The sequence below is a fragment of the Manis pentadactyla genome, chromosome 13 (genome assembly GCF_030020395.1).
Source record: "Manis pentadactyla isolate mManPen7 chromosome 13, mManPen7.hap1, whole genome shotgun sequence".
Classification (NCBI taxonomy): Eukaryota; Metazoa; Chordata; class Mammalia; order Pholidota; family Manidae; genus Manis; species Manis pentadactyla.
This window is the reverse complement of record NC_080031.1, coordinates 51,393,586-51,407,263: the sequence shown is the minus strand read 5'-3', so window position 1 is coordinate 51,407,263 and position 13,678 is coordinate 51,393,586. Positions and strand designations below refer to the sequence as shown.

The window sequence follows — 13,678 nt, the reverse complement described above, 5'->3', positions numbered from 1 at the left end:
AAATAAATGAATGTAAAGATTATTTTGTAAAGCTCTGGATAAATTGTATGAGTGGTGATAGTCAATTTTTTTAAGTAGCTGACAACATGATATTGGAGGGTAGTCATACCATTTAATGTTCCTAGATTCTCTGATGAATTTGCCTTAAGTAATAGATGGTAATTTTTCAATATGGTTATTTTATGGGTACCAGTATATATAATTAAAATGTTCTTGATAGCCCTTAATGCCCAGCCCAGTCAGATGGTCAAGCTACTAGTTATACAGTTATCCATGACCCAGTGTTTAAATTTGACCAGAGTATTCAGGTTATTGTGACTGGGAGGCTGGAGAGCCATCCTTCCATATTTTGATTAGGACCTGGATTCCTGCTGGATTTAAGGGGCATTTGGGCTTATTAGGGGTGACCATAACAACCCATACCTGCTTACTGCCTATTGCAACTGTCTTAACAAACTTGTATATGAATGTAAAGCTAAGACTTTTGAGTGAAGGAGAATCTCTGATCAATTAAGGGATTCCCATACAGGGCATGAGATGGGCTGAATTCTACCTAGTTCTTGGAAGGGCATTTGGGGGAGCCTCTGTCCACTTCAGGGGAGTCTCCAGGGTACATTTTCTTATGGCTGATTTTAAGACTGGGTTGGCAGATTCTACCTCCCCTGAGGATGGGGGTTGCCTGCAGCAATGTACGTGGTATTTAATCCCTAGAGCCTTAGACACGTTCTGACCAATGGAGGCCACAAAAGGCAGGGCTACTGTCACTCTGAAGAGAGTGGAAATCCAAACCCGGGAATAAGTTCATGCAACAGCTTGCTGGCTACCTCAGTGGACTTCTCGGTCCAAGTGGGAAGGCCTCTATCCATCCGATGAAGGTGTCTACAGACACCAGTAGGAACTTACACTGCTGGGTGGGAGGCACTTGTGTAAAATCTAGATGCCAGTCCTTCCCCGGGTGTGTCCCTGCTCACTGAGCAGCCTGGACCAGGGTGGGCTTTCGTGCCCCTTGAGGCTTATTGATGGCACATGTGGGGCAGGCTTTGGACACTTCAGTGACTTCAGACAAGTCCCTCCCTGTGAGCACCTGGGATGTTAGAGTGACAAGGACATTTTTCCCTAGATGGGTAAAATCATGGAAAGAGTTTAAGACCTTCAAGTGGAGGTTTTGGGGAAGAAAAACGACCTTTCCTTTTTGGAGCCATCCTGAAGACAGGGGCTCAAACCCCTTCTGCTGGGCCCAGACACCCTCTGGTGTGTCGGTAGGTGGGGGCAGGGGTCTCAGACCTGGTACCCGAGAGGCCAGAAGAGGCTCCCATATGCTGCCTGTTTGGCTGCTGCATCTGCCATCCGGTGCCCTTTGCCGCTGTAATATCCCCTTTGGTGACCTCTACAATGTACAACGGCCACTGTTTGGGCAGCAAGGCTGCCTCCAAGAGGTGGTTGATCTGATCAGGATATTTGATAGGAGAGTCTCAGAAGCTTTGAAATCCTCCCGCCAACCACATGGTGGTGTGGGCATGGAGCACAAGGAAGGCGTACTTGGAGTCTGTGTAAATGGTTATTGCTATTCCCCCAGGTAGTTTGAGGGTTCAGGTCAGGGCAAGTTCAGCCACCTGGGCCGAGGTGCTGGGGTTAGGGACCTGGCTCCTAGTGTCCTGGAGTCAGAGACCATGGCGTACCCAGCTGCTCACCTCCCATTTGACATAAAACTACTCCCATCAGTGAACCAGATGCCATCAGGACTGTTCAAAGCCTGATCAGTGAGATCAGGCTGGGCCTGCTGGATAGAAGTTTTTCTTCCACCAAAATAGGGTGGGATGGGACCTTTGGAAGAGGGCAGCAGGGTTGCAGGGTTTAGAATACTTCAAGTACAGGAAATAATCACTGGGTTGTTTAATAGGAGCATGTGACATTGAGTATTCAGAAATCAGACGACCAAATATGGCCTTGGTCTGTTCTAGGGGGGCCACCTGATGGCTGGAGAAGGCTTGAAGGGGAGCTCCTGAGGGGACTGTGACAGTCTTCCCCGAAGCAGGGAAACAGCAGCTAGAATCTGTGTTCTGGCATTTGGGCCACATTCCTCTGTCTCATTTTGCATGACTTCCTGTGTTTGATTCCATGAATTGGCTTCAAGGGCTCATGATCCCAGCCGTGAGGGATTTGCCATTTGCAGGAGGACCCTGGGTAGACCTCAGAACCCTCATGGTTCTGGCCAGCAGGAGGTGAGTGAGTTTGAGACTAGCTCTCCCTGGTACTGGGCCTCCCAGTGCTCTGTCTTTGGGGCACAGTATGCAAGGCCCATTAGAGGGGCTTCTGGGTGGACACCTGTGGGTTCTGCACTGAAGGGAAGAGGGTTTTGGGCCAGTGGTGGTTCAGAGGCACATCCGGGAACTCCTGAACTGGCACCAGGTGAGTCCCCTTGGCCTCCTGGCACATAACAGGTGTGCCCTCTGGGCCACTCCCGGGAACGGCAGCATTGGTGCTGGTCTGGGATTTTGTGCACAATCCCTGTCATGCTGTGGACATTTCTGGTCCCACTGATGGAGGCTGGGCTGGTGGATGGCCACGGGCAGACAGCTGGGACAGCTGGATTCCCTTTAAGCACATTGGGTATAAATGTGGGTCAGAAGGAGGCTTGGACTAAGTCTGAGATTGGTGCACATGCCCAGTCCCTGCCCTGGGCTGCACAGAGATGTGCAGAAGGAGAGCGACCATGGCCCCATCGGGCTTCTCTCATCCCAGAGTGCTTACGGCCCGACACTGTGCACCTACCACGTCTCTGTCTTCCTGCCATTTCTACATGACCTTCCATCTTTTTTACCTCATTGTGCAGGTGCTCACTTCAGTCTCCATTCTTCCAGATGAAATGCTCTGTGTGTAGGTGTGGAATCAGTGTCTGAGTGTAAAAAGGTGGATCCAGGCTCTATATGCTCCGCCATATTCCCAGAATCCTGTTTCAGCTTTTTAAAATGTGTATCTCTCAGAGAGTGTCAGATCGTAAGAAAGGTTATTACTTGTGGCTGGTAAACAGAACCCTGGGAATTGCTCCCAAATAGTTTCTCCCCTGACAAAGAATGGGGCTGCTCTTTTCTAGGCACAACGCAGTTGTCACTCTGGATCACCATGGAAATAAGGTGAAAACTAAATTCTGATTGGTGTTCAGGAGAGCAGTAAATGTCCAAAACTCTGTCCTTGGCAACAGGGTGGGAATCTCCAGGCAACACTTAGGGGATATCTTCAAGGTAATATTTGCAAATAGCAACTGGTATGCCCCCTTTGAGGTCTCCTCTTCTGGGGACATCTTGTTCTGCAACACAACTTACCAGAGGATAAGAACTTCCTCTCAGTTCCCCATTAACTTATTTATGCCAGATGTCTGGTCATAGTATCAAGAAGCAGTTATATGATAAGTCTTCCTTCTCATCACACAGTAAAATGAAACACATTTTTGTGTTTCATGATGACTCATGAACTCACAGCAAAGTTTCTGAATGGCACATTTTATTGAGATTGAATTTTCTCACATGTAATATGAAAACTGAACTTTTACCTTAATAGACAATTGAAACACCACTGCCACAACTTCAAATATAAATAAATGAATATATATAATAAATAAACACATAAAAAAGCACTGTTGTAACAACCTCTTCTGTTACATACACAGGCATGAGAAAGGACATTTGACTCTCAGATATGCATTTACATATCTTGAGGGAAGATTAGATATGCATTTACATATCTTGAGGGAAGATTAGATAAATAGATTGAGAGAGAAAGACATCTCTTCACAGAGAGAAAATTGGTAATTTAGTATATAGAAAGCTTATGTATGTGTATCTGTCTCTCAGTGTTTGTGCAAGTCTCTTTAGTTCAAAGAACAAGATCATTTACAAAAGGACATTGTACATTTTTGGTTAGTTGTGTGTTTAATTTTCTCTCAGGCTCTGTCTCTCATAATAACGGCAATAGTATGTCTAATTGTCCTTACAATTCTGGCAGTTTCGTTATGTAACATCGTATAGATTCAGTTAAGCAACTGTTAAGCACAATAGAATAAATAAATGAGAGGACATGTGTATTATGCTTGGGAGAAATTGAAAAGTGTGAGTTCAGAGTCTTGGTTCCTGAGTCTCATGAAAGTACAAGCAATACTACCCAGGTCTTATCATTTATGGGTATTAATCGATAGACATTATGAAATTGCTTTAAACTAGTAAGTTATTTAAAATTCATAGTTGGAGTGTATTTATATATTACAAAGTCTTTTACTTCTTATAATAGACCACATTAAATGAAAAGTAAAGGTGTATATTTTTTTAAAGAAAAGAAGACAAAACAAAACAAAGAGAATTTGCTCAAGTCCATTCAGCTACTAATGGCCAGACACCATATTTGAATCCTGGCTGCAAGGCCCAGGGAACTTCCCCATTAATCTGTGGTCATACCTGCCTTTAGGGAACATTCAATGTTTCATATCCTTTTTACTAATGAAGCTATTTTCCACATCTTTAGAGTTTTCAAATGGATAATTGTTAGTAATTTTTGAGCAGTTTGGCCCCTGGTCAAACTCCCCTGTTTGGTCCTAGAGGTCAGCAATAGGCAATTACAGGTGTTACCAGGCAGAACCCCCAGGGGAAGGTCGCCATCCCCCTCCTGGACATGACGCTCCAATCCTGCAATGAACTTTTAGAAGACTTCCCAGTCAATGACTCAGGCCTCTCAGGCGGGACCCGCTGTTGTGAATGAACAGGGTGAGGCCCACCTGCCCCCCACTGCAGGGTCTCCTCTGCTGGGGCCTTGAGCCTGGCTTCCTCGGGGGCAGGGAGGACGCACCCTCACAGCGCCCCCCTCCCCTCGACGTGCGCCTGCGCACCCGCCCCTCCTCCTCCTCGTCCCTCTGACCCCGGGCGCACAAGCCTTCCCTCGGATCCCTCGGCAGTGGTGACCCCGCACCTGCGCTGACCCGTCCGGCCTCGGACCGGCGGTGCATCCCGTGAAGGGATTCAGTACAGGGGGAGTCAGGCTCCTCCGGGTCAGCCTCTGTTTTGCGCCATGAGGGTAAGTGACTAAAGGCTAGACGGACACTTTCATCTTTGGTTTGTTGCTTTAAATAAATTCTGAACACCTGGTGCTTCACATCTCATCTCTCTATGCAGCCGGTGGAACTAGACATAGTCGTTTCCATTACTGTCATGGTGGCCATTTTAGGTATAAGTAACTATATTTTATATTGATAATGATTGTGTACCTCTTATTTGCTGAGATAAGGCAGAAAAAATCATCAGTGCCCTTTATATATGATATATATATATATTATATACTGTATCAATAGATTTTATACATTGACATTTAATAGACGAAGTATATATTATACAATATGTCATATATAATTGAAGATATTAAATATACATAATGTAATATGCATGCCACATAAATATATAGAAAATCATATATATATTGTAGAGAGAATATATAATATTATCTATGAGATCCATGCAGATTCCCCATTGCAGCTGTTTAATGATGAAGGAACCCAAATGTTCTCTTATCTCTTTCTGTCACTCAGTAATCACATACACTTACGCATATATGGCACCATACCTGTGCATTCACTCATTGCGTTCTCCTACAGAATCGCACTACACTCACCTTGGCTCTAGAAATCATCAGCTGCTTAAAATTACCCGTGGGCAACTGGCCAACTCTGAGCTGTAAGGACTGTTCCCATGGGCTTTGCAGGTGATGGCACAGGTGGGTCCATTTTGTATATAAAGCAAACCATGGTCAGCCGTTTCCACAACCAAATATGGTACATTTTTCATCTGAAAAATTTATAAAATCCTCTCTGAATAGGTCTATGTAAGCCATTTAAAAATGTTGATTTTGAGAAGCTCACAGCAGAGGTTGCTGTCCCTCCTAGATTATGAGCATATCATACCCAGGGGTAAGTGGACTGCATTTCCAATCGTTGGTGTCTTCCCACTGACTGAACACTTCATAGTCACATTTCCTTGCAATTTTTGCTTCATTTGAGGACTTTATTTCTGTTTTAAAATGGACATGGTTTCAACTCGACAGATAAGCAGAGTATCAATGCAATATCCCACATCTGGAGGATTCCTATCAAATACTTTACAGTTGTTGCTATAATTTCATTTGCCACAACAGAAATACTGCAGTGTGCTGGACAATGTAAACATAAAACAATAATCCAGAGATGATATTTGTCTCTTTCTTTGTTTTCTTTTGTCACTGTGTTTCAAATTCAATGTTTTCAAACATTTATGTACCATTTTATGTGTAAAATATATAGAACTGTCACATGTAAATTCCAGATAAGACTAAGGAGGGCATCAATATTAAGGTAAAAATTGTACAAAACAGTTGGAATATATCTATATCTATGAAATTAATAATATTAAAACAATACATGAAAAGGTAATACTAATTTATAGAAACATTTTAGTAATATTTTGGAAATATTTTTTGCATAGTAGACTTCCATTTTACCAACAATAATGCAAGTTTATGTTTTGAATAACTGAATCTCAGGAATTTTCTTAGTTGGAGTGTATTTATATATTGCAAAGTCTTTTATGTTTTTTCAGAATTCTTTTCAGAATTCTGAAAAGTCTTTTCAGAATTCCTGTTATAGTTAAAATATTTTTTTAAAAAATGAACATACGTCTGTAGGACTCATTTCAATTAAAAGATACGTGGTTTTTAATAAGGTAGATAGCTGTCAAATCCATGAAGACAATATAATATTGAAATCTATTATATTGTTTGTCAACTACACTTCAATAAATAAATATGTAAAAGTTAAATAAATGAAGATCTGTTTTAAATTTATGAATTACATTGACAAAACTAAAAAAACAGCTGTAAGAAAGGAAACAGGTTTAATGTTTTTCTTAAACCTGCTCCCTTGAATTAGTTCAGCTATGTTTGTTACCAGAAAACTCAAAGTAAAATTCCAAACTGGACTTTCATTAAGGAATCAAAGTAAAGGAATTCATGTTTTCTTTGTTACTTACTTCATCTTATGATACACTGATGCATTATTTTCTAGTAGGTCAAAAATGAAGAGTAGACATGAATGTTAAAAGGCAAAATTCTTAGAACAAGAACTTAAATATCCTGATTAAATATCAAACACTAGGTGTTGGATCTTTGTATATCTAGTAGCTTTAACATTTTTTCTAGGTTAGACATAAATTGCTATCAAAACACATTGTAATTTACTTATCATTATCCACAGTATAAATACTTAGTGAGCAAGTATTGCCTTTTTAGGTAAATCCATCAAAGAGTTTACATGTATTAAGTTACTGCTAATTTCCAACTTAAACTTTTAAATCATTACATTCATCACATTATATTTCTGTAAAGGTCTACAAAATAATCTTTACCTTAGTTTATATATGTAACTATGTTTCATAAATGATTTATTAGAAGTGTAAGTATATTTAATGACAATGAAAGATGTGTTCCCTCTTTCTTTGCAGTTTAGATAGTATCACGATTTGGTGTTGAATCTTATTTGCTGCAGGCAGAGTCTGAGTCATGAATAATTAGGTTTTTTGACTCTGGAACTCAGGAAATTTATTGAAAAAAAATGGATCACTTGTTCTTGACTTTTCCTCTTGATCATCAACATTCATGGGTCTTTAAAGTCATTTAAGTGTATCTACTAAGTACTACAATAAATATAAGCATATATGCGTGTATATACATTCCCATCTATGTAGTTGTGCATGTACATACAATTAGAAGTATATGTAAATATGAGTCACAATGCTAAAAAGCGAAATGCAATATTTCAAAGGTAATTATTTACTTCAACAAAAAATGCTATTTGAAAATTTATTTTCTCATATACTCCATTTTTCATTCATATATCTCATAAAAACTGTAGAGTATAGAGTGTGAAGCAGTAGGGAGATTTAGGAATCAGATGTATGAAAAACATGTATAAACAACCATATTATTCTTAGTTCAGACCTCAGTTCACATCAACAAATTACAAAGCCCTTCAATTTTTAACAAAATATATATTATGTAGACTGAATTAAACCCACTTTGGATGGAGATGTGTAATTTTTTAAAGAGAAATTTACAGGTGAAAAAAGGAAAGGTGGAGTCATAAATAAAACCAAAAGATTAGGTAGAAATGAAAGGTATACAGCTTTAAGACAAAATAGAATATCTTTAAATTCCAGAAATATTAATGGAGACCATTTAAAATGTTTTCCTTTTTAAGTAGTGTTTCATTAAGTATAAGATAATTACACATTTCATATAGCCACAAATGTTTTTAAATAATGGATATGCAGTACTTCTTTTCAAACTTAAAATTGATTAAATTCAGAGACTAAAGATTACAAATTATTAACTTTCCGCATGTTGAAATACATTAATTAGTGCTAATTACAAACTTAATTGAGAAACTAAGTTGACAAATGTTGAAGTAATATTTTGATAACTTCAACAGTGCATCAATAAAGTTTAATCAATACAAACTAGTGAAGAATTTCTTAATTTTTTGCAGATACAAATGAAATGTGATTTAGTGTAAAAACCAAAATGTCTGTTGTTCTATGACACCTTGAAGGGTTTAAACATGTATCTTAACATTCTGTGTAATCATTTTGAAAAAAAGGAAGTATTACAGAGTATCTACTTACATTTTAGGATCCATTAAATTTTTTTCCTGTTTATTTATTTATTTTTATTAAAGTATAATTGCTCTACACTCTTATGGAGGTTTCAGAAGAAAAATAATTTAATTATTACATTCACCTTTATTATCGAGTCCCTCCCCATACCCCATTGCAGTCATCGTCCATCAGTGTAGTAAGATGCCACAGAGTCCCTATTTGTCTTCTCTGAGCTGCACGATCTTCCCCTTGATCCCACACATACCATATGCACCAATCATGATACCCCATAATCCCCTTCTCCCTCCCTCCACACCCACCCTCCCCAACTCTCCCCTTTAGTAACCACTAGTCCCTTCTTCGAGTCTGTGAGTCTGCTGCTATTTTGTTCCTTCAGTTTTGCTTCGTTGTTATTCTCCACAAATGAGGGAAATCATTTGGTATTTCTCTTTCTCTATCTGACTTATATCACTAAGCATAATACCCTCCAGCTCCATCCATGTTATTGCAAATGGTAGGATTTGTTTCTTTCTTATGGCTGAATAGTATTCCATTGTGTATATGTACCACATCTTCTTTATCCATTCATTTACTGATGGACACTTAGGTTGCTTCCATATCTTGACTATTGTAAATAGTGCTGCAATAAACATAGGGGTGCATATGTCTTTTTGAATCTGAGAAGTTGTTTTCTTTGGGTAAATTCCCAGAAGTGGAATTTCCGGGTCAAGTGGTATTTCTATTTTTAGTTTTTTGAAGAAACTCCATACTGCTTTCCACAGTGGTTGAACTAGTTTACACCAGCAGTGTAGGAGGATTCCCCTTTCTCCACAACCTTGCCAATGCTTGTTATATTGACTTCTTGCCTTTTGGATAGTGGCCATTTTGTCTTGTGTGAGATGATATCTCATTGTGGTTTTGATTTGCATTTCCCTGATGATTAGTGATGGGGACCATCTTTTCATGTGCCTATTGGCCATCTGAATTTCTTCTTAGATGGAGAAGTGTCTGTTCATATCCTCCACCCACTTTTTAATAGGATTATTTGATTTTGGGGTGTTGAAATGTGTGAGCTCTTTATATATTTTGGATGTTAACTCCTTATCGGATATGTCATTTACAAATATATTCTCCCATCCTGCAGGTGACTTTATGTTCTGCTGATGGTGTCCTTCCCTGTACAGAAGCTTTTTAGCAAAGGACCCATGAATTGCTGAATGTTTAAATACTTATTAAACACAAATAAGTAAAGACACCAATATATGAATTTTTGAATACTTACAAATGAAAATGAGGAAAAATATTTTATCTATTATACCCTCATTAAAATAAGGCACCTAAAAATCTGTTTATTCTTCCAATAAAACCTCAGTACTTGAATAGTTCTTTAATGATTTTGAATAATCAATGAAAAACTGTTATATGATTATCTTTAGCTTGTATTTCTCACAGGTGAGTAAGGTTTTATTATTGTAGAGCTGTATGAAATTTATTAATGTAAGGAGTACATAAATAGGGTAATCACATTTAGAGTTATTTATGAGTAAAAATATAAGCATTGAGAATAATGTTAGTAGATAACCAAATCTCTTACAATTTGTTTTATAAGTATTGCAAATGCATTATTAAAACATTGCAAAACATTTTGGGAGTATTATTTATGGTGATATGTCTCCTTATTTTGACATACAGTATTATATTAGTTTCAGGTGTGCAAAATAGTGATTTGATAGTTTTACCCATACTGAGATAATAACCATGATAGATAGTTCTACACCTGCCACCAGACAAGTTTGTGATAATATTATCAGTTATAGTGTCAATGCTGTAAATATTCATGTGATTTATTCATTTTGTAACTAGAAAATATGTCTCTTAATCATCTTGATTTACTTCACCCATCCTCCTCTCCCATTTCTTCCAGAAACCAACAATTACTTCTTTGTATGTATGAATGTGTTTCTGCTTGGTTTGTTTGCTTTCTGGTTTTGCTTTCTAGATTCCACACATAAGTGAAATTATATGGTATTTTTCTTTTTGTGTCTGATGTGTTTTACCTAATGTAAAACCCTCCAGCATTATCCACATGGTTGCAAATGCTGGATTTCATTCTTCTTCATGGCTGAGTAATATTCCATTTTATACATATACCACTGCCTAATTCATTATATATATAAATTTTAAATACTTTTATGTTATATATATGTAAACATATATTTTAATTGGGTTGTTGAACTAGGTGAAGGGGATAAGAGGCACAAAATCTCACAATCAAAATATAAATTAGTCATTGGGATGAAACTGCAGCATAAAGAGTAGAGTCAATAGTTCTGTAACATCTTTCTATGTTAATAGTAACACACCATTTGGGGTGTGCATTTAATAAAGTATAAACCAGTCAAAAAACTATGTCATACACTTGAAAACTTGTATTTGAATTGATGAATTCTTTATTAAAATAATACAACTAAAAGGCCACATATTATTGATAGAGTATGAAAATTGAATATCATAATCAGCAAGGGATTAGAAAATCACAACTTAAGCATTTTGCCATGTTAATTATTCAAAAGTGGTAATAAACTTAGTAGATCTAAATACGAGTAATGAAGGGTATTTCCTATGCATGAAGACCAACTTTATAAAAGGAAACTTTTCCAAATAAAATATTTGACATTTTATAATTTTTGTATGGATAATACTTTTCATTGTTTATCCCTGTTGTTTTCCAGGTCAAACATCATTTCCTGGAAATGACCAATTTCACCACAGTGACTGAGTTTCTCCTCACGGGCTTTGCTGAGAAGTGGGAGATAAGGCTTCTGTTCTTCCTGCTATTCCTTCTGATGTACCTGGCCACACTCACAGGGAACATTCTTATCATCAGTGCCACCACAGTTGATCAGAAACTTCACATGCCCATGTACTTTTTCCTCAGGAACCTGTCCATCCTAGACGTGTGCTATGTTTCTGTCACTGTGCCCAATGCCTGTGTCAACTATGTCACTGATAACTGGGCTATCTCAGTGGCTGGCTGTGCAACCCAGATATTCTTGGTCATTTATTTTGCATTTGTAGAGATTCTGTTTCTCATGTTCATGGCCCGTGACCGCTATGTGGCCATCTGCCAGCCCCTCCACTACCCTGTCATCATGAACCATCAATTCTGTGTGCGGATGACACTATTTTCCCTGCTTAGTGGTCTTATCTATGCAGGTGCACACACAGGTAATGTATTCCGGCTGTCCTTCTGTCAGTCCAATGTGGTCCAACAGTTCTTCTGTGATGTCCCCTCTCTGCTGAGCCTCTCCTGCTCTGACACCTTCAGCAATTTCCTCTTACTTTTTGTTTCTATTATTGTAGTTGGTTGTGTTTCCTTTATCTTTCTCACCGTGTCATACTTTCACATATTTTCCACCATACTGAAGTTTCCAACCAGAGAGCGAGGCAAGGCCTTTTCCACGTGTGTCCCTCACATCCTGGTGGTGTCTGTCTTCCTCAGCTCTATTGCCTATGTGTACCTGAAGCCTTCAGCAACTTCTGAAACCATCCAGGACATGATTCTTTCTGTATTTTACACCATAGTTCCTCCTTTCTTGAATCCTATTATTTACAGTCTTAGAAACAAACAGGTAAAAGAAGCTGTAAGGAAATTAATAGTTTTTCTCCAAGAAAGTAAAAAGTTTCCCTTTCAGGTTCATCCCTGTGTTGCTGAATAAGCCACAGATTTCTATACTACAACTGGCTTATTCAGTTTTACATATTAGTCTCCTCACTATGAAATCATTCATTTAATATCTCTGTAGTTACATTTTTTAACATTACTCTTTCCATCTATTATTTCAAATTAAAATGTTCAACTGTTGGTTTTAATGACCACATATAATCAAAAATATTCATGAAAATCATTTTAGATATATGTTTAGGATTCACCAATTATTAACAATATTAATAAGGTCTCAAAGGACTCCTAAGCAAATCAAGTATGGATATATAATATAGGCTCTACTATCTGAAAATTTTCAAAAAAATATGAAATACATGTATAATTTTGTCTTCAGTGATAAGAATTTATGTTTTTTGAAATTAAAAATTAAATCTAACAAATTATAGTTCATGATATATATGGAATTAAAACTAATGAATATAGGAAAATGAAATAGTATGTCCACAACAAAGATTAAGAGAAATGTGATTTAGCCTCCCAATTAATAGGAATGAAGGATGTCCTATTTGTTGACAGAAACTATCATTAACCTTTCTTTGCTGCTTGCAGTTATTTTATTATACCGTACTGAGGAGACACACCATGCTGTGGGGATATAGGCAGTTGTGATATAATGAACCATAAGAAAAACATATTTAGTCATTCAGATGATCAAGTAGGTATTTCCCAGCATATCTGGTTTTCATCCACAGCTCCTGAAGACACTTCATAGACATAAAGGCAAAATGGGTGTCTTATCAAATTAATAAAGAACTTTTGGACCCCAACCAAGGACTGTGGCTGGAGGCTGAATAGGCCAATGGCCAGGGAGTTAGTCAATCATTTCTATCCACTGAAGCCCTCACAAAAACCCATGAGAAGAATGCATCCCTCTCTGCATCCTGCTTCTCTGTGGGGTGGGCTTCCATGTTTGGGGGCCAGAATGTGACCACATGCCAGTCAAGCTTCACAAAGATAATAGTTTCTTTATTTGGGACCTTACTCTGTATATCTCATCATCTTGTTGTTAGCTTCTGTCCTTTATGATGTCCTTTATTACACGGGTAAGTGTTTTCTTGAGTTCTGTGAGCTGCACTAGCAAATTATGCTAAGGGGAAGGACACTGGAAGCTCTGAATGAGGATATTATCATCTCTGTTGGTGAGAAGCACAGGTGACTTCTGGGGCTCGCAGTTGGCATCTGGAGTGGAGGGTGGGGTCAGTCTTGTAGGATGGAGCCCTTAACCTGAGGAATCTGGTGCTGTCTCCAGACAGATAGCACCAGAATTGATTTGAGTTCTCAGACACAC

At 38.3% G+C, this 13,678-nt stretch overlaps 1 protein-coding gene across 1 annotated transcript; it reads left to right on the top strand.

The window, feature by feature from the left end:
- The first annotated feature begins 11,416 nt into the window (after positions 1-11,416).
- Positions 11,417-12,382, top strand: LOC118919990 (olfactory receptor 14C36-like). The gene has a single exon (XM_036900417.2). The coding sequence runs from the start codon at positions 11,417-11,419 to the stop codon at positions 12,380-12,382; it is 966 nt and encodes a 321-aa protein (XP_036756312.2).
- Positions 12,383-13,678: the final 1,296 nt, after the last annotated feature.